The sequence below is a fragment of the Dermochelys coriacea genome, chromosome 2, assembly GCF_009764565.3.
Source record: "Dermochelys coriacea isolate rDerCor1 chromosome 2, rDerCor1.pri.v4, whole genome shotgun sequence".
In the NCBI taxonomy this organism is placed as follows: Eukaryota; Metazoa; Chordata; order Testudines; family Dermochelyidae; genus Dermochelys; species Dermochelys coriacea.
The window spans coordinates 268,395,718-268,416,777 of NC_050069.1; the positions used below are offsets into that span (position 1 = coordinate 268,395,718).

Consider the following 21,060-nt stretch of genomic DNA (forward strand, 5'->3'; position numbering starts at 1 on the left):
GAATGGAGCTGTCGCTCCAACCCGCTCCCACTCCCCTCCTGCTCTCAGCCCCTGGCTTATTGGCAGCAGGGAAAGAAATGCTTTAGTTTAGCTAAGATCTTTTAGCTTAGTACAGGGGAGTCTGCAAGAAGCTCTCTGGTCTCATCAGGTCCCAGTCCCAGCCCCAATGTTATCCAGCCGTCTTTACCCAGGTGCTTCCTATGCACCCTCTCCATTAGGTGGTGGTGTGAGCCATGGGCATGCCATGTCCTGCACTCAATGGGTCAAGGGATCAGACGGGCCAGACCTCACCACAGCCACATGTTTGCCAGTTGCATCTATTGGAAAGCTACCGATCCAGTATTTGAGCAGCAGTGTGATGGGTTTTTTCCCCACTCTCTCCCTCTTTGTCTGTTGCTTTTTACTGGAGGATTAATGGGGGCCTGGATTCCAATGCAAAATATGTCTGTGAAATTATCATAAAGGTGATTCTTGTTGAGTGAATTTTGATGCTGGTTAAAAGAGACAGCTGGACAGTCCTGGAGTCTGACATCCGCCGTTATTCACTGAGCTGCTACAGCACGGGCAGTACTCGGGTGATCTTCCCATACCCCGAGCCCTGCCAGTGTGTCTCAGCTGGGCCCTGCAGCGCCTGCCTGCCTGCCTGGCCAACAGAGCCCCGTCTCCAGACCCATTCAGTCCGAGGCCTCCCAGTTGCGGTGGGTTTTGCTAAATGGAGATCTGCCTGCTCAGATTGGGTGTGAGACCCATTGCCCTTGTGTCACACGGGACACCTAATATGTGTCCGATGGCAGAGCTTTCGCTCACAGCTGATCTTGGCTGGGTCTGAGTCCAGGGTGGAAGGCTGCGGGGGTCGTTTCCGATCCCGGATCATTTCAGACCTCGGTGCTGAGACGGGCTCCAGCCCATGCGCTGCTGTGACGTGTTACAGTTTAACGGGAATGGCACTGGCTGAATGGCGGGCCCCAGAGCCCAGCTGGACCCACTGCAGGCAGCTCTTGGCCACAGCACTGAGGAATGCAGCAATGCAGGGCGGGGAGGGAGGGGTGGAGAATGCGGGGGGTTCTGTAGTGACACGCTTAGGGATGGAAGAAGCCCGCTCGTGTACCTCCTGCCCCCCAGGAGCAGGGGAGGAGCCTGTGTCCTGAACCCCAGCAGGAAGGGAAGGGCCCTAGAGGAGGAGCCTGTGCCCTGCCCCACCCAGCAGTGAGGGAGGGGCCCTAGAGGAGGAGCTTGTGCCCTGCCCCGCCCAGCAGTGAGGGAGGGGCCCTAGGGGAGGAGCCTGTGCCCTGCCCCGCCCAGCAGTGAGGGAGGGGCCCTAGGGGAGGAGACTGTGCCCTGCCCCGCCCAGCAGTGAGGGAGGGGCCCTAGGGGAGGAGCCTGTGCCCTGCCCCGCCCAGCAGTGAGGGAGGGGCCCTAGAGGAGGAGCTTGTGCCCTGCCCCACCCAGCAGTGAGGGAGGGGCCCTAGGGGAGGAGCCTGTGCCCTGCCCCGTCCAGCAGTGAGGGAGGGGCCCTAGGGGAGGAGACTGTGCCCTGCCCCGCCCAGAAGTGAGGGAGGGGCCCTAGGGGAGGAGCCTGTGCCCTGCCCCGCCCAGCAGTGAGGGAGGGGCCCTAGGGGAGGAGCCTGTGCCCTGCCCCGCCCAGCAGTGAGGGAGGGGCCCTAGGGGAGGAGCTTGTGCCCTGCCCCGCCCAGCAGTGAGGGAGGGGCCCTAGAGGAGGAGCTTGCGCCCTGCCCCACCCAGCAGTGAGGGAGGGGCCCTAGGGGAGGAGACTGTGCCCTGCCCCGCCCAGCAGTGAGGGAGGGGCCCTAGAGGAGGAGCTTGTGCCCTGCCCCACCCAGCAGTGAGGGAGGGGCCCTAGGGGAGGAGCCTGTGCCCTGCCCCGTCCAGCAGTGAGGGAGGGGCCCTAGAGGAGGAGCTTGTGCCCTGCCCCGCCCAGCAGTGAGGGAGGGGCCCTAGGGGAGGAGACTGTGCCCTGCCCCGCCCAGCAGTGAGGGAGGGGCCCTAGAGGAGGAGCCTGTGCCCCGCCCGCCAGCCTCAGGGGAGGGGGAGAGGGAGAGTCCGCGTCAGGACTACATTGCCCATCAGGCTCCGCGGCGGCTTCCGGAGGGCGGCTTCCGGTGAGGCTCCGCGGCGGGCCGGGGGCGGGGACTAGGGAGGCTCCGGGCCTGCTGCGTTCCGGGCGCGGAGCGGCCGGGATGGAGGCCGTGCCCCGTATGCCCATGATCTGGCTGGACCTCAAGGAGGCCGGGGAGTTCGGCTTCAACCCGGCCGTGAAGAAGGTGAGGGGGGAGGGAGCCCCCAGGGGTGAGACTGGGGTGGGGGGGGGCAGTTGGGGGGGCGGGAGGGGGTGGGGGCGCGGCGGGGCGGGGCGGGGGAGGGAGAGACTTGGTGGGGAGGGCAGGGGGTTGTAGCTGGGGGGCCTTGCTCCAGCGGATCATCCCGGGGGTGGTCACTGGTCACTGTGGGGTAAGTGGGGGGGGCTGGGCCTGAGTCTGCCCCTGCCATCCCCACAGTGACACATCGGTCCGTATTCCCTGCTCCTCCCCCCAGCCTGAAGATGCCCCCCATGCCTGGCCATGTTAGCAAGTGCTCCGGGGCCACCGGCTCTCAGTACCCCCCAGCCCCCCCCGTGACTGGAAGCTGCACCCGTTGCGAGCCCTGGTTCAGCTCAGATGCTCCTGAGGTGGCGGCGGGTGGGGCTGCATTTGCTGGTACCCCCACCCCTCCATGCTCCAAGGCTGAGGGCTGGGAGAGTTGTAAAGGAGCGAAGTGTCTCGGCTCTCATTGAGCCCCCCTTTGTCACGAGAGGGAGAGATTTAAAAATCTCTTGTTCTGAGTGAGCGAGACTTGGCAAGTAATGTCCTTACCGTGACTTTCCTCGGACCCCACCCATCCCATCACCACATCCTCCCCCTTCTCTCTCCCCTCCTCTGGCCTCTGCACCTCGGGATCCGTCCGGTGACGCCGCGTACCCCATTGCTGCACATGCTGGGAGAGAACAGTGGTGAGAGGAGGCCTGGGAAGGTACCGAGTCCAGCTTGGAGTGGGCTCTGTTATATGGCTTGTTATTTCTGGTGGGAGTAATTCTCACTGGCAGTGAGATAGCACCAGGGCCTTATGGGATGCTGATAAATCTGGATCTAAAGCCCGGTTGGTACCCCTGCTAGACTGAGAGTCTTTCTTGGGTATTTGCTTCCCCTGGGTTTTAAAATGAGGAAGAGAGAGTTTCCATCATTCCCATGTGCCTGGACCCAGTGACTTTCTAAGAGAGCAGTATTAATTTAACCCATTTGTAAGTTGCTTTTCATTGGGATAGCTCCGCCCTGTTCAATAAAGCCAAGGTACCAGATATCAATGGTCAAGAGCCCCAACCAGATCAAATGTACTGTCAGAGAGGGGCAAATGGGAGACGTAATGACCTTCAAGGGAAACTGCTCCACCAGCAAATGGGATAAAGTCCCAGGTTATGCAAAGAGATGATTCTAAAGGAGGTAGGAGGGGCAGAAATCCCCCAGGAGGGAACCCCAAATGGTTATGGAAAAGCCTGTCAAAACAGGGTCACTCCTGCTGTGTGCCCTAAAGGGGTTCGAGCAGACCTCCTGTGGGAGGATTTCATAACACGGACCCTCGATTGCTAGAGTTCGATGCCCAGTTGGTCCAAACTGTAGGTGTGTTTACATAGCCTGTGTCAGCATAGCCCTTTAGGGTGTAGACAGCCTACACCAACAGGAGTTTTTCTGCCAGTGTAGGAACATCACCACTCCAAATGACATTAGCTACCTCGACAAAGCCCTCTTCTGTTGGCATAGTTGCATCTACACTGCAGGTTTTGTTGGCAGAGCTATGTCACGGGGGTGCGTGGTGTGTTTTCATATCCCTGACTGACACAGCTATGACAACATAACTTTGAAGTGTAGACAAGTGGGAGCCATCCTGCCCCATCTCACTGTAATCAATAATGTATTTAATCTAGGCATTTTGAGATCGTCTCAATAATGTTTATTTAATAAGGACGCAATCCAGTGTTTGTTAAAGCCAATGATAAAAACAGTGGGAGGTTTCCATTGGCTTTAAGGGAGTTTGAATCAAGTCCTAAGAAAGTAGATAAAAGAGCAAAGGGGCAGCTGTACTCTCAATCTCACATCCTTTAGAAACTAGAAGCTTATTTGAGAACTCTTTGCTGCTTTAAAATATTGTGCTATGATAAAGGAGAGGCAGTGTTATAAAGCAGGGACTTGCAGATAGGAGACTTGATCACTGAATTCCTCTGTGTTAGGTCACAGAGAAAGAGACCAGCTTAAATATTGCTCTTCTATCTGGGGATGTTTTACTTACCATTGTTACCAACAATGCCTAAAATTTATAGAATTGAAAGATTGGTCTCTGTGACTTTGACTGCAGTTTGTTCAGGGTCAGTTTAATTGTTTCCCTGATAGTGTGGGTCAATTTCTTTGCCCTTTCACACAGCAAAAATGGGGGGGAAGTGATTGTAAAACAAAAATTGGCCCTGGGGAGTCGGGGCAAGGGTAGTATCTGAAACTGTCTAACTTGTTTGTTCTTAAATTAACTAGATTTCAAGTGGGTTGTGTCCCTGGGACCCCTCTGTATCTCTATCAATGGTTATGATCCTTGCCCATTTTGTATTAACTTTTGTAAAAGAAAATACTTGCCCATCTTTGAGATTTGTTTGAGAAATGTTCTGTTAGTACTAATTCATATTATTTTTGTACAATGTGCAAAAATTCTTAAGAAGAAGAGGAGTACTTGTGGCACCTTAGAGACTAATAAATTTATTTGAGCATAAGCTTTCGTGAGCTACAGCTCACTTCATCAGATGCAATGATGTAGCTCACGAAAGCTTATGCTCAAATAAATTTGTGAGTCTCTAAGGTGCCACAAGTACTCCTTTTCTTTTTATGGGATCTTGGATGACCATAAGTAGTTGGGCCTTCCTCAGCTTTTTCTAATGCAGTCCAGAGAGCTGAGTCATGCTTTGCAGGGTGCTGACATGGTGGTGATAGTAAGTTAGAAACAGTCCTTGCCATTCCGATTTGTCTGCTAGTGCTGGAAAGGAGACTAGCCATCAGTAGAACTTCTGCTGCAGTGGATGGAGTGATAGATGCCTACCAAGAGGAGGGTGGCCTCCAAAACAAGGCATTTTAAAATCACATGGCTGTATGGCAGGCGTGGCTGCATGTGAGGGATGCTCTGACCACTTGGTCAGAACAAGTGCTGTCTCTTTCAGCATGTTTAAACCTCGAGTTTATTCTTTATTTAATAAAACAAATCCTGAAAACCTGATATTAATAGAAATACTTTTGTGCAACTATTCTCTTTAGATGTAAAGATTTCCCTGCAGTGTTTGCAACCCAGATTTCTCTGCATTTTGCTGGTTGGTACATGAAACAGGAAGTGAAACCAACTAGAAATCAGACAAACTGACTCGTCCAATTTCATTACTGAGCGGAGAGATGCAGAAATGGTGAAAAGTACTTTTTTTTTTTTAAGTGCCTTCAGTTGTAATAATCTAGGCAATAGCGAAGTATAGCATATTATTTTTAAAACAAATCTGATATTTTTTAACCTGACAAACTTCAGGGTGTTTACCTTCAGCATTTCTCTTCTTCCCTGTGTTTACCTTGAGTGGTGAAGCAGATTGGGTTTGCAGCGTATCATCTGGGATCTCAGGTTCCTCCCCCTTTTCTGGTTGTGGTTGGGAGGTTGGATAACAGGTCTCAGTTTAAACTCCTGGAGGTTTAGGAGATGCTGCTGGTGAGCGCAGTGGTAGCATCTGTCTGACATCAGTAAGTTCCAAGCTTGGCAAAAGCACTTTTTAAAATCCAACGGCCTCCAAGCCCTTGATGAACATGTGTTCATTTAGTCCTGTTCCCCCCCCACATACACACACATGCATGCACCCTGTGAGGTAGGGGAAACTAAGTAATGGACAGGCTTACTGGCTTGCTGAGGGCCCCCCTGTGGCTGAGTAGCAGGGTCAAGACTCTTGGGTTCTAGTCCTCGCTCTGCTGCCAAATTGATGTGTGACCTTGGGGAGTTCTTTGTCTCCCCCTTCTGCACCTGGGAAATGGGGATAATACCCACCTCACATGGGGCTGAGAGGCTTAGCTGAGTATTGTGACATGCTAGAGCAGAGATGAGCAACTATGGCCCATGGGACCATCCTGCCCAGCCCCTGAGCTACTGGCCAGGGAGGCTAGCCCCTGGCCCCTCTCTCACTTCCCTCCTCCCTCTCAGCGCAGCTTGGGCCCGCCCACCTCCCAGGCTTTCCAATAAGCTTGTTCTGCTGCTCTGAGCGGCCGGGGAGGGGGAGTGGAGAGTTGGATAAGGGGCAGGAGGTCCCGGGGGGCAGTCAGGGGACAGGGCGGTTGGATGGGGTGGAGGCAGTCAGGAGACAGGGAGTAGGGGGGGTTGGATAGGGGGTGGGGTCTTGGGGGGTCCTGGGGTGGGACGACAGGGAGTGGGGGGGTTGATGGGGGTGGGGGCAGTTAGGGAGGGGACGGTCAGGGGACAAGGAGCAGGGGGGGTTGGATGGGTGGGAGGTTCTGAGGGGGGCAGTCAGGGGTGGGAAGTGGGAGGGGTCGGAAGGGGGCGGGGCCAGGCTGTTTGGGGAGGCACAGCCTTCCCTACCTGGCCCTCCATACCGTTTTGCAACCCCGATGTGGCCCTCAGGCCAAAAAGTTTGCCCACCCCTCTGCTAGAGCCTCAGTTGGGAAATGCTTGGGAAGTTGATTAATCAGTGAGTATCTGCTTTCCAGCCCTTGATCCAGTTCTTCTCTACGCTGGCTTGCTGCTACTAAGAGCCCTGGAGGAGCTGGGCTTGTGCAGTCAACAGAGGAGGATCCCATTTAATTTTTCTTTTATATTAGTCCCTGGGATTATAAACCTCCTGGTTGGGTGGGTGCCAGCTACATACTCAGTCTCTTATTGTCAATCAGCAATTTGTTTGGATTAAGGCCAAGCTTGACGCTCTCTGGCAGAAGCCATCAGTCCAGAGAGGGACTTTTTTTGGCTTGTGCTCAAACCAGCTCTACCACATTAGCTGGTAACCCTTCAGGTCCTGGTGGTTCTCCAGGTTAAGGCGGCTGGGTGCTCTGGCTGCTGTGGGTGTTCTTGAGCACGGCTTTATTGGAAGATCATAGGGCAGGTCCTCACTGCAGAATTAACTCAACTTTTGACAAGAGTGTTTCCCCTAATTCCAATCCCATCCCCACACATGAATCCTGGCCTTGGATGTGACGATGCTTTTAACTCCAATTGGATGGCCTCGGGGAGATGTACACTAAAATGTGAGTGAGCGCAACTTGTCACTGCTAACACGACTGTTCTAGTATGGGTACAGGTGTAGCCCCACTTGAGTGCCATTAGTCCTCCAGAGCCTTCCCACAGTTCCCCCCTTGTGCCCAGAAAGGACAGACAAGTTCTCCCATAGTTCACTGAGAAAATGCAGAGCGAGGCTTGGCTTGCTGCAGTGCTAAAAATGCTGGGATGTGCTCCCAGAAGCCTTAGTGCCCCACGAAGCGAGCACAGCTCCGATGTGGCATGGCGATCTGAGTGTTGTATTGCCATGTGGCCGCTCTACTGGCCTCCAGCACTGCCTGGCCACCCCCACGCTAGTAGAACGGTCAGTCTCCATGGCCTTCTGCTGCATCTGTTATGAGGGGGCTACTTGTGGTGGGGACAGCTCTTGGGGTGGGTTGATTTATATCAAGGTGGTGATGGCAAACAAGCACAGACTGGTGGGCCGCATAGTGTTGCAGGTATGGGACGATTCCCAGTGGCTGGAAAACTTTCGCATGCATAAGGCCACTTTCCTGGAATTTTGTGAGTTGCTTTTCCCCACCTTGAAGAGCAGGAATACCAAGATGAGAGCTGCCCTGACAGTTGAGAAGCGAGTGGTGATAGCCCTGTGGAAGCTTGCAACGCCAGACAGCTACTGGTCAGCTGGGAATCAGTTTGGAGTGGGCAAGTCTACTGTGGGGACTGCTGTGATCAAAGTAGCCAATGCAATCACTGACGCTCTGCTATGAAGGGTAGTGACTCTGGGAAATGTGTAGGTCATACTGGATGGCTTTGTGGAATGGGGTTCCCTAACTGGTGGGGCGATAGACTGAACACACATCCCTATCTTGGCACCGGATCACCTTGCCAACCAGTACGTAAACCACAGGGAGTACTTCTCAATGGTGCTGTAAGCACTGGTGGATCACAGGGGACGTTTCACTGACATAAACGTGGGATGGCTGGGAAAGGTGCATGACACTCACATCTTTAGGAACTCCGGGCTGTTTGAGCAGTTGCAAGAAGGGACTTACTTCCCAGACCAGAAAATTACCGTTGGGGATGTTGAAATACCAATAGTTATCCTTGGGGACCCAGCCTACTCCCATGACTCATGAAGCCATACACAGGCAGCCTGGACAGTAATAAGGAGCAGTTCAACTATAGGCTGAGCAAGTGCAGAATGGTGGTAGAATGTGCCTTTGGACGTTTAAAAGCTCACTGGCTCTGTTTGCTGTTTAGGTTGGACCTCAGCACAACCAGCATTCCCATTGTTATTGCTGCTTGCTGTGTGCTCCAGAATATCTGTGAGAATAAGGGGGAGATGTTTATGGTGGGGTGGGAGGTTGAGGCAAATCACCTGGCGGCCGATCTTGAACAGCCAGACACCAGGGCGATTAGAAGAGCATAGCAAGGCGCGCTGCACATCAGAGAGGCTTTGAAAACCAGTTTCATGACAGGCCAGGCTACGGTGTGACAGTTGTGTGTGTTTCTGCTAGCTGCAAACCTGTCCCCTTTGTTGATTTTAATTCCATGTAAGCCAACCACCCTCCCCCCTTCGATCACAGCTGGCAAAGGAAATAAAGTCACTATTGTTTTGAAACCGTGCATTCTTTCTTTATTAATTTAAAAAAAAAAAAAAGTGAGATAACTGACAAGGTAGCCTGGGGGCGGGAGGAGGGAAGGACAAGGCCACATTGCTTATCATAGCCACACTACAAATCAGAACTGTTTGAATGACAACCTTCTGTTGCTTGGGCCATCCTCTGGAATGGAGTGGCTGGGTGCCTGGAGCCTCCCCCCCCCCCCAACCCCCCACGTTCTTGGGCAACTGGGTGAGGAGGATGTGGAACTTGGGGAGGAGGGCAGGTGGCTATACAATGGATGCAGCGGGGGTCTGTGCTCTTGTTGGCTTTCCTGCAGCTCCAACAGACTCCTCATCATGTCCGTTTGCTCCCCCATTAGCCTCAGCATCGCCTCTTGCCTCTGCTCTTTGCGCTCACTTAATGCTTTCCTATCCTCTGCCACTGAATGCCTCCATGCATTAAGTTGTGCCCTACCAGTGCGGGAGGACTGTATGAGCTCGGAAAACATGTCATCGCGAGTGCGTCTTTTTCCGCCTTCTAATCTGTGATAACCTCAGGGACGGAGATGATAGGGGTAGCATAGAAACATTTGTACATGCGGGGAGATAAAAAGGGGGAGTAAAATTTGAGATGCTACATTTCTGAGAACAAAAGGGAGACTCTTTCACAGTGAATCAAGCAATTCACAGCAGACAGCACATGTGCTTTAGGTACAAGGTCACGTTTTCCCTTTTATATTGAGCGCCTGCCGGTATGGTGACACATCACAAACCTCTGGGCAACAGAATTCGGTTTCTAGGCAGCCATGGTAAGCCTTTTGGTATGGGGAGTTGGCTTCTTCCGCCTTCATAACATGTAGGAATGGTTTCAAACTGCAGCACCCTCCTTTCCCAGAGCAAGCAATGCCGGTTGGGTTTCACATTTAAAAGGTGGGGCTGTGGTTTTCGGGTGAATGTGCAGCATACATCTCCCCCCACCCCACCACGGGTTGATCCCTTCACGTCTCCCCCCGCCCCATGGCTATTCTCTGGAATGATCCCTTTTAGCCAAGTGCAAACAACCCAGCATGAACGGGGTCCTTTTACTGTTCCCTTACAAAAATTCCCCTATTTCAACCAGGTGACCATGAATGATATCACTCTCCTGAGGCTAACACAGAAAGATATAGACCAAATGTTGCTTGAATGCGACCAAAACCCAGGACCATTTGCTGCTATGCTTTGTGCTGCAATGATTCCAGACTACTTGCTACTGGCTTGGCATGGTAAAGTGTCCTACCATGGAGGACGAAATAAGGCAGCCCTCCCCAGAAACCTTCTGCAAAGGCTTTCAGAGTACCTTCAGGAGAGCTTCATGGAGATGTCCCTGGAGGATTCCCGCTCCATCCACAGACACATTAACAGACTTTTCCAGTAGCTGTACTGGCCGTGAATGCATCACAATTCTTCAGGGCAAATCAAACATTAAATACTATTGCGTTTAAACCCTGTACTGTAGTTACAAATGTGCACTCACCAGAGTTGCCTTCTCCGGCTTCAGGGTCGGGGATCCCGCCTTGGGAGGGTATCGGCTTCAGGGTGATGAAAAGGGCCTGGCTGCCGGGGAGAAGAGATTCACCGCTTGCCTGCTGCGCATTCTCCTCCTTCTCCTCCTCTTCCTCATCTACAAAATCCTCCTCCCTGTTGTGTGAGACTCCCCCCTTGCAGATGTCCACGGACAGTGGTGAGGTAATGGTAGGGTTCCCCCCTAGAATGCCATGCAGCTGATCATAGCAGTGGGATGTATGGGACTTGAACCCGGAGCGACCATTTGCCTCCTTTGTCTTTTGGTCGGCTTGCCTGAGCTCCTTGACTTTCACGCGGCACTGCTGTGTGTCCCTGTTGTAGCCTCTCTCCACCATGCTCTGTGCGATTTTCGCATATATATATTTGCATTTCTTCTTTTTGATAGGAGTTCGGCCTGCACAGATTCTTCTCCCTATACAGCAATCAGATCCAGCATCTCCCGTTCGCTCCACGCTGGAGCTCGTTTGCAATTCTGGGGGGACTGCATGGTCACCTGTGCTGCTGAGCTCGCCACGCTGACCAAACAGGAAATGAAATTCAAAAGTTCCCGGGGCTTTTCCTGTGTACCTGGCTAGCGCATCGGAGTTCAAAGCGCTCTCCAGAGCAGTCACAATGGAGCACTCTGGGACAGCTCCCGGAGGCCAATACCGTTGAATTACATCTGCACTACTCCAAATTCGACCCAGCAAGGTCGATTTTAGCGCTACTCCCCTCGCCGGGGAGGAGTACAGAAGTCGATTTTTAAGAGCCCTTTAGGTTGACGGAACGGGATTGGTTGTGTAGACACATTCATTTTAAAATCGACCTAATGCGGCTAAATTCGACCTAACCCCATGGCTTAAAATCGACCTAATGTGGCTTAAATTCGACCTAACCCTTGGTGTAGACCAGGGCTAAGTCTCTGGAAAATGAGTCTCCTAAGTTACTTAGGCTGATCTGTTCTGCCATATTTATAAAGTCTGACCTCAAAAGTTTTTCCCTGGTTCTTCTTCTAGAAAAGCAGCCTTTAACTCAGTTTTTGACAGAGGCTCATGGATTCAGCATAATTATTATTTTTTATTTAAATGTATTGAGATTATAATTTTAAGACTTCACATATTTTGTATTAGATTCAGATTTGATTTTAAGCAGGTGTACTTTTAAAAAGAAAAATTAATGATAATTTAACAAAATCAAAATATCCAATTTAAATCAAAATCCCATATGTAAAAATTGTTTTTCAAATAAATTGTTTTGTTTTTATCCACCCTTAAGTAAAGAACTGAAGCCACCAACTCATGACGTCCCTGTCAGTGAGCCGTTGGGGATGATGATAGCTGTGAGTCATGACTTGGCTGGGCTGGATTTGAACCCAGTGACCTAGAGGACAGAGATTTCTCTCACTCTGACTAGATCTCCCCATAAACTGTGCTCTGCCCGTGGGTGGGGACGGCCTGCAGTCTGGGGTTAGTTGCTTTCCTCTTCATCCTGCTGACCTTGTGCCACATACTTAGGAGCCTTTGCGTGACTCATCCCACCAGATGTCACAGGAGGCAGTGCAATATAATGGTTACAGTAGGGCCATTGGACTCCTGCTGTCTATTCCTGCCTCTGTTGTGTGGCTTTGGGGCAAGCTGCTCAGCCTCTGGGTTTGTGCAATGTGATTGACTTGCCCACCCTGGGAGGGTGTGCAGCTTATGTGTTTGTGAAAGCCCTCTGGGATCCTAGGGACTGGGTAAGTGTGCGGGGTATTGCCAGGTATGTTGTGTTCAGTGCTGATTTTTCAGGCTGCTTCGTCTCTCTTAGAAATCGTTTCTCCCCCCAGAGTCTGGGAAGGCTGCCGAATCTTCAGCTCTCCTCCAGAGAGCCATTGACCTCTCTCACTTAGTGCCCCTGTGTGGTGTTCACTCGGACCCTAGCTTTGCCAAGACAGTTGGACCCCACAGATCTCTAGTTGGTGTCAGTCCCTTCCCCCAAACCACAGCAGGCAGCTTGATTTCTTGCCAGTGCGGAGCTATGTCCCTTCAGTCAAGGGTAGTACGTGTCTGCAGTCACCAGCCTCAGTCTCTCTAACACTGGACAAGGACAGTCTTTCTCCAGCTGGTTTGCTGCCAGCTGGGTATGGCTGGGCCCTCTTCCCTTGAGCATTGCTCTCACAATCCTTTGCCCTCCTGTAGCACTGGCTGGGGATCTCTGAGAGCTCAGAGCCTTCATTAAGCCCCCGACCCTGCTACCCCCCTCTGTGTGCTGAGCCTCCCCATGTAACAGGGGAGTGGCTTGCCCAAAGCCCCTTGACAGGTCACTGCCAGAGCCACAAATAGGCTCCCTGTGCCCTGGCTTCTAGTCTCCTATGCTGGGCACTGGACTGGACTCCAGTGGAGTCCTCGCTCTGCCCAGGCCAGGCAGCTGTGTGTGCGCGTAGCTCCGAAGGATATAGCTCGCTGCTCTAGTCAGTGTCACTTCTGCGTGCCACAGTCAGCATTGCTACGTTCTGTGGGGCCTGGACAGCCAGCCCCGTCCTGTGCGTGAGCAGTGCTGGTCCTTAACCAGCTGCTCCAGCTGTGGGAGTGCAATGCACGCCCCTAATGGGAGCATGCTGTGTCTGGCACCTGAGGGCACCCAAGAACTGGACGATCCCTCGGGCGCTCCGCGCAGTGAACAGCGGATCAGTTACCCGCTGCAGGCGTCTCTCATGGAGAAGTCACCTGCAGTGCTCAGGACCCAGGTGGTGCTGCGCAGACGGCGACAGTGCATGTAGCCGGCAGCCACGGCTCCTTGTGCTGCGACCCCATTGGCTCGTCCAAGCTAAGTGAGGTTGGAGAGGGTGGGGGGGAATCTCCAGGGTTCTACGGGCGATGCCTTGATGGCTCTCCTCGCTCCCGAGTCAGGACCGTTTCCGCACCTCGGCGTGGTGGTGGGGGCACGGTCCTGCTGGAGGCACCATCTTTCCCATCAGACGCAGAACCATTGTGCTGGCCTCGTGTGGTCCCTCAAGATCCCAGGGGCTGTATCACCTCCCGTGTTTTGGATGGATTTCAGTCCTGAGAACTACCTTTGTCATAAAAATAAAGGGAAGGGTAACCACCTTTCTGTATACAGTGCTATAAAATCCCTCCTGGCCAGAGGCAAAACCCTTTCACCTGTAAAGGGATAAGAAGCTAAGATAACCCGCTGGCACCTGATCCAAAATGACCAATGAGGAGACAAGATACTTTCAAAGCTGGAGGGGGGGGAAACAAAGGGTCTGTCTGTCTGATGCTTTTGCCAGGAACAGATCAGGAATGCAGCTCAGAACTTCTGTTAGTTAGTAAGTAATCTAGCTAGAAATGCGTTAGATTTCCATCTGTTTAATGGCTGGTAAAATAAGCTGTGCTGAATGGAATGTATATTCCTGCTCTTGTGTCTTTTTGTAACTTAAGGTTTTGCCTAGAGGGATTCTCTATGTTTTGAATCTGATTACCCTGTAAGGTATTTACCACCCTGATTTTACAGAGCTGATTCTTTTACCTTTTCTTTAATTAAAATTCTTCTTTTAAGAACCTGATTGATCTTTCATTGTTCTTAAGATCCAAGGATTTGGGTCTGTGTTCACCTGTACAAATTGGTGAGGACTTTTATCAAGCCTTCCCCAGGAAAGGGGGTGTAGAGCTTGGGGGGGATATTTTGGGGGAAGATGTCTCCACGTGGTCTCTTTCCCTGTTCTTTGTTAACACGCTTGGTGGTGGCAGCATGCGGTTCAAGGACAAGGCAAAGTTTGTACCTTGGGGACGTTTTTAACCTAAGATGGTTAAGAATAAGCTTATGGGGTCTTTCATGCAGGCCCCCACATCTGTACCCCAGAGTGGGGAAGAAACCTTGACAACCTTTGTCTCCTGAATCTTCTCTGCGGATTCTCTTTGAATCTGGATTCTCACGTTGCTGTGTGCTGGTAAACAGCTGCTGGGTTTCATCCCAGAGGTGGCCACATTTCAGAGCTGAGCGGCGTTGGGGCTGAACCCTGAGGAAAGGCATTCATTATTTAAGCTTGGGTTGGGTAAAGCACTGGAAGCTGCACAGGAAGGAACAACCCCCCAGTAGCCAGGCTTGGAGGGAAATGAGAGAATGAGCGCCCTCAGCCATGGGGGGTGGGGATGCTTTACTGGGCCCAGTGGAGAAGAGAGCCAGGATCGGTTTTGATTTGCACAGAGCATGGTGCTTTACTGGCACATCAGAGACAAGGTCCCTGCCCTGAGGATCTTGCCACCTGACCTAGACCGATGCCTCCAGAGACTCTGCCATGGTGGGGAGGGGAGAAGGGGAATGTGACGGGAAAGCTGAGTCGTAGAAGGGAGCTGGAGGAGCGGGCATAGGTTGATAGTTCCATGTGGGTCTGTCTTGTGTACAGGACGCTTAACAGGGTATCTGGGAGCCTGGCTCAGGTGTGTAGCTTCCAGTAGCCATGGCAAATCTGCGAGATGAAAGGTTGGCAGCCCATTGGACAAGAAGCTGTGACAAAACCTTTCCCGTTTAGCCCCTTCCTGGACAAGTGAAGATGCAGCATGTGGTGCTGCTTGAGCAGGCCTGTCACCTGGGCAGTGGTGCTGATTGCTGCAGATTCACGTTTGGCACCACGCTCTCCTTGGCCGCTCACGCTGAATATGGCTGCTTAAGTCAAAGATCAGCCATGGTCCCTGCTAAGCCTTTGCCCCAGCAGGGAACAGGTCTGCAGGCTGGGTCTGTAATTCCATTGGCTTCCGTGGGCTGAGGAGTGTCTGACCAGGGCTGGGAGTGGCCAGCTGAGCTCAAGCTGCAGAGCTCCTTCTGCAGAAGGCCTGGCTCTGGCTTGTAGGCTGCAGGGAAATAGGGGCACCCGCTGTCTGAGGAAATACACGGGCTCCTTCAAAGTGGAGGTGGCTTCCATGTGCTGTTGCCTGACTGGCTGTGTGGGGGCAGCACGGGGAACTGGTAACACGTTCCTGGCCTTGCAGGGGGGCTTTAATTCTCCTGCTCTGAGCGCCTCTCCCTCAGCGAAGACAGAAACAGCCTGGCCTGTGCAACACCCCAAAAGCCCAACCCCAAGTGTCCCTGCCACCCTTCGTGCAGAGCTATTTCTTGGGGCTTCTGCTGCCCCTCTTGCTGCCTGGCTCCAGCTGGCACTCCGGCAGTGCCCGGGCAGCTCTGCTCCGGGGAATGGTGCTCGATTTCTCCTCCATGCACCAGTCCCAGACACAAGTTCTGATTAGTTTTTTCTCCCTCCAGTTTGTTCTGAAGAATTATGGCGAGAATCCCGAGAGCTACAATGAAGAGCTGAAGAAACTTGAACTGCTCCGGCAGGTAAGTGTGCGCTGGTGCTGTGCAGTGTGTAACGGCACTAGGAGGCGGAGCGGTCACATGGGGAGACAGTCCCTGCCCCGAGCGCACAGTCAAACTGGGGCTGACAAAGGCTGGCAGGGAAAGTGACTTGCCCAAGGGCAGGCCAGTGGCTGAGCCAGGAACAGAATCCTGATCTCCGGGCCGCAGTCCACGAGGTAGAGCCCATGGTTCTATTGTGTGTGTGCTGGTGTCTGCTCCCCAACCCGGGACCCTCCAGGGGAAGCTTTCTATACGGGGAAACCTCCACTGCCTTGCTGGGAGGGGACCCAGGCACAGTGTGAACTGAATACAGGTGAGGGAGCCCCGGAGCCTAAAACCCTCCTGCTGCATGGGCAGCAGCAGGGCTACTCGCTTCCTGCGCCCCCTGCCAGTGTGCCTGTGGAGGGGTCGGGGGATCGGCTCTGTTTGCTCTCCATGGCCTGCTCGGTGCTGGAGTCAGTGTGAACAAGGGGACTTGTCAGTGCCATTTGTGGGGAGGGGGGTGTGCAGTGCTGTGGACACCGGTCCGTTGGGACCCTCGCAACTCATCACACACAGCAGCAGCCCCTTTGGATTTTAGACACCTCCGGTGGGGAAGGAGTTTGTGGTCCCCCTAGAGCTACTTAGACCCCAGCCCCGGCAGTTACTGTGGTTGGGCCCTGGCAGCACAAAGATAAGCGCTAGGGGTCTCACAAGATTGGAGGGAGAGGAGGTTCCTTAGTTGGGGCAGGGAGGCTGGTTTCTTCTGCGAGGGCAAGTGGCCTTATAGAGGAGATCTCGGGGGGGGAAGTAGGGGGGCAACCCCTGCAGTGGGGAATTGCAACAAGGCCCCTCTGTGCCCCCACCCCCATGATGCCCCTGTCAGGCACATCATAGGCAAGGCTGAAGGAGAGGCAGGTAAATGGTGGTGGGAACAGGAGGGCTGGGCAGGGCTCCTGGCTGGCAGAGTAGAGATGCTCCCACCCTTTGTGGCCCTGGGGTTTGCAGGGCCGTCCAGCACAGCCATCAGTGGTCACTGCTGGCCCCCTCTGGAGTCGAACTAGGGATCTAGGGGAAGGAGCTGCCTGCAGTGGTGGATGTGATGTGAATCCCAGAGCTGAGCTGTTGTGGGTGGCTGACTCGAGTTCCCAGAAATGTTTGTGGGGTGCTGTGATAAGGTCAGCACCGCTCACAACAGCTGAGCGCATCAGCGGGAGAAGGACCCCGGGACGGGGGGAATGTTTCCAGCCAAGCCAGACACTGGACTTCGTGTGCCTGCTTCAGCGGAGCCCGAAACGCAGGCAGCCAAAGCCGGAGAGGGCTGTCTGGCCCAGGGAGTTGGTATTAGGGCGTTCACATCTCGAGGGCCAGGTCGACTCCCAGCCAGTCTTCTCCATCACGTGGTGAAGTGATGTTCCCCGCAGCTGACAGGTGTCTGTGTGATCAGCGGCGCTCCCCGTAGACAGGCCCAGGACTGAATGGGCCATGGAAACCCAACTGCCCCGTAGGGAGGCAACGCAGGGGAGGTGATGCGCTCGTTGCTGTGGATGAACGGAGACTGTCATTGCAAGGCACCTTTTAGCAGGACTGCCGTCGCGCCCGCTTTCCGCAGCAGCAGTGCGGTGAGTCCAGCTGGAGTGACCGGAGTTACCTGAGCCATAATGACCGGCTTGAAAACCCAGAGGGAGAAACATCAGGGTTGTGCCATTAGCCTTCTCCTGTTCTGTGTGTGCGGAGCCGTGAGGTGGGGCCTGCTTATGGGAGGGTATTAAGGAGCAGCTTGGCCTGACGCAGAAATAAACTTCTGCACCCGGCCAGGCCAGGCCAGGCCAGGCCAGGCCAAACCAAGCGCGTCACTAAGGTGCAGCACCGCTGGATCCTAGCACCTGGCTGCCCAGATGATGGAGCACTGCAGTTAGCACTCACTGGGAGAGGTTTGCTCTCTTCCGTTTGTGTGGCCGTGCTGCGAAGGAGAGAGCACCAGCCGTGGGCTCTCAATTTCCCATAAGGCTGTGGCTGAGCTCTGACGCTGTTGAGTGATTGCTTCGGCACTCCACCGGGAGTGATGAGTGAGCACATTCCTCTCTGCTAGAAAAAGTTACACTTTTCCTGCCCAGCTCCCAGGACGGGGTCTCTGCTTTCCCAAAGTCATTCCCTTATTGGGAGAGGAATCTCTCATTCATTTGTGCTCCAGTGGTGCTTTGAGGCTCAGCTGAGATCGGAGTCCCACTGTTTTGGGCACTGTTCAGAGAGAAGATGGTCCCTGCCCTGAAGGCTGGCAGCCGAAATGTCTCAGACTGAGAGAGGGTGGAAGGGGTCACAGAGGCACAAAGGGGGAAAGTGACTTGCCTGCGGTCACCCAGCAGGTCAGTGGCAGAGCCAGGAAGAGCCCCCAGCTTTCCTGAGTCCCAGTCCAGTGCTCTGTCCACTACACCGCACTGTCTCTAAAATTGTATAGTAAAAGATCTGTGACAAAACCGCTCCTGAGGGAGTGTGGCCAGTGGTTGGATCTGGGACACGTGCAATCTAGAGCTCTGCTGCTGGCTTCCTGTGTGATTTTAGGAAAGTCCCTTTGCATCTTTCTCTTCCTAATCTGTAAAACACAGGTCATCACCTTGCCTCCCGTGACGCAGGAACATAGGAGTAGCCAGGCTGGATCAGACCCACAGTTCATCTAGTCCGCTAGCCCCTCTCTGACAGGAGCCAGCACTAGCTGTGTTGGTAGAAGGATCCCACACCTGCTTACTGTGGGTTGTCTGGTCTCCTGATCTCTGACAGAGATTGGCTTAAGCCCTGAAGCCTGGTATTTGTTGCATGCAAGATATCAGAGGTGGCAAGTCTAGTCGTGACTCATAGATTCTAAAGCTCAAGGGACTGTGTGATCGTCTTGCATGCAACATCCGATGAAGTGAGCTGTCGCTCACGAAAGCTTATGCTCTAATAAATTTGTTAGTCTCTAAGGTGCCACAAGTACTCCTTTTCTTTTTGCGAATACAGACTAACACGGCTGCTACTCTGAAATTTGTCAGCTTTGTAACTTTCAACTCATGCACCCCTCCCACCCCCCCTTCCAGATCACGAATGAATCAACTAGACAGCACGGGACTTGGTGCAGAACCTGCAGCCCTTGCTGTTAACAGTTCGCTGTGCTGAAAAGTGACCACTGAATCCTACTTTTCCTGTCTCCGCCCATTTCTGATCCGTGATAACACTTTGCCTCTTTCCCATGATGACTTAGCGTCTTCGACAGCCTTTTGTGTGAGACCTTGTCAGAGGCCTTTTGGCTGTCTAAGCACATCATCACCGGTTCTCCTGTCTCCTGTCCTTTCCTGACGTGCTCAGAGAATTCCAGGAGATCAGCAAGTCCGTATTCCTTTGCAGAATCGGTGCTGGTTAGTCCCTCTCAGTCATGAGCAGCCAGGTGGTTTGTTTTTAGTGATCATTTCACCCAGTTTGCTCAGGACAGATGTCAGCCTGACATCTGGTGTTTAATGGAGCAAAGTACTTTGAAAGCCTTGGGCTGAAGGTGTGGTGGGGTGGTTGGTGCCTGCTGAGTTTGTGACATACCTGGCTGCCTTCAGCTCCAGAACAGAGAGGCCCGAGGCCTCTCCTGAGCCTGGCATAAGCAGCACTTTGTTGCAGTTGTACCACTGGATTGGCAAACTGCCTGCCCCATGTGTGTGAAAGGAGTGGGGAATCTACAGCAGCTCCCCACTCCAGCCCAGCCCAGAGGACTCTCTCTGAGAGTGGCTAATACTCTGGCTTCTGTGACTGGCCCCCGGAAAGTCCCTCTGAGGAGCTATTTCAGAGTGATCTCCTGCCCATGATCAGGTAAGTGGATTTCGCTGCCAGCCAAATACAGCCCTGGCCTTTATCTGTAAGCGTGGCACTGCCTGTTGCCTTGAAGCACTGCTCCTTCCTCTCTCCTCTTCCAGAACGCCGTGAGCGTGCCCAGGGACTTCGAGGGTTGCAGTATCCTGCGGAAGTACTTCGGCCAGCTTCACTACCTGCAGAGCCGCGTCCCCATGGGCCCGGAGCACGAGGCGGCTGTTCCCATCACATGGTAAGCACATCGGTTTGGTGGGGTTTGTGTGGCGGCAGGGGAGGGAGCAGGTTTCTCCGCATCCAGCTATCTACCCCTGCCAGGGCACCCTCGGCTGACGCTGGGGGCTTGGCTGTGATCCATTGGGAGATTCTTTGAGCATCAGGAGCAGAGGAGCTGAAGCTGGGGCTCACCTGTGGACTCACTGTACTACCTGGCTTCGTCTCTTGCCTTAATTTCCCCATCCAGGTGGGCAGCTTCCTTGGCCTGGTAATCTCCTGCCTAGACTCCTGTGATGTCCTACTCTTGTAAACTGCCAGCTGTGTTGTTCTGGATGGACTGAAGGCATATCCCCCCCTTCCTCTGCCCTGACCCAGTTCCTCCACTGGCTCACATACTGCTGAGCTCTACCCCACCTACATCTCCTCTCGTGTCCCTGTGCTCTGCCAGTGCCCCTTTCTGCAGCCCCCTCTCTAGAAATCTCCTCCTTGATCCTGCATCCAGCCTCCCTCCCTCTGCCAATCTTCCCAATGATCTGTACAATGGAACAAACCCAGACCAAGCTCCGCCAGCCTCACTGTGTCCTTCCCCTGCGCCCAGTGTGATCTCGCCCAGCAGCGTGCCTCTGTTCTGACCCTGCCTGGAACGCCCTGCAGGCAGAGCCATGTCTCTAGTCTCTCTATCAAAGGCCATGCACATCTCTGGCTCTGGAGAGAGATCTAATACTGTAAGCTGGGGAGAAGAGTATTTCCCTCCCTGGAGATATGAGGATTAGTGGAGGTTTGTAGAGTACTGGGAGAGCCTGGGATGGAAGAAGCTATTAGAAGTGCAGTGTAGTAACTGAGAGTTTTTTATAGCACCTTTCAGCCAGTGATTGCACTTCCTGCCGCAGCTGGGATTTCAGTGCGTTAGGGTGCAGTGATGGCCCTGGGGGGGGCACAGGAATGACCAAGAGGGATGGTTTTACACCACCTGGCGGCAGTGGTGGAGGCTGGGCTTTGGGGCTTGTGGCTCGAGAGTGAATTTCAGCCCTTGGGGCTGCTTGCTGGCTGCTCTCCGTTGATGTGTAGAAACATGCCTTCCTGGACAGAGCAGCACGTGTTCTCCGTCCCTGCCTGGTGTTCAAAGGCATGGCCAAGCCAGGGGAGGGAGATCGGTCGCTCGTCTCAGCCAAGGGACACCCCAGTTAGTAGAGCCCCTCATGTCAAAATTCAGCCTTGGCTTTGGCGTGTAAAACTGAAAACACGTTCAAACAGCATGAACTTGCTTTTGGTGC

General features: G+C 53.5%; 1 protein-coding gene across 1 annotated transcript in view; it reads left to right on the plus strand.

The window, feature by feature from the left end:
* Positions 1–2,109: 2,109 nt before the first annotated feature.
* Positions 2,110–21,060, plus strand: part of PTPN23 (protein tyrosine phosphatase non-receptor type 23) — a 41,968-nt gene continuing 23,017 nt past the window's right edge. Inside the window, 3 exon segments of the mRNA XM_038390221.2 lie at positions 2,110–2,282; positions 15,671–15,745; positions 19,678–19,805. Coding sequence (XP_038246149.1) covers positions 2,199–2,282; positions 15,671–15,745; positions 19,678–19,805 — 287 coding nt within the window. The 5' untranslated portion in view covers positions 2,110–2,198.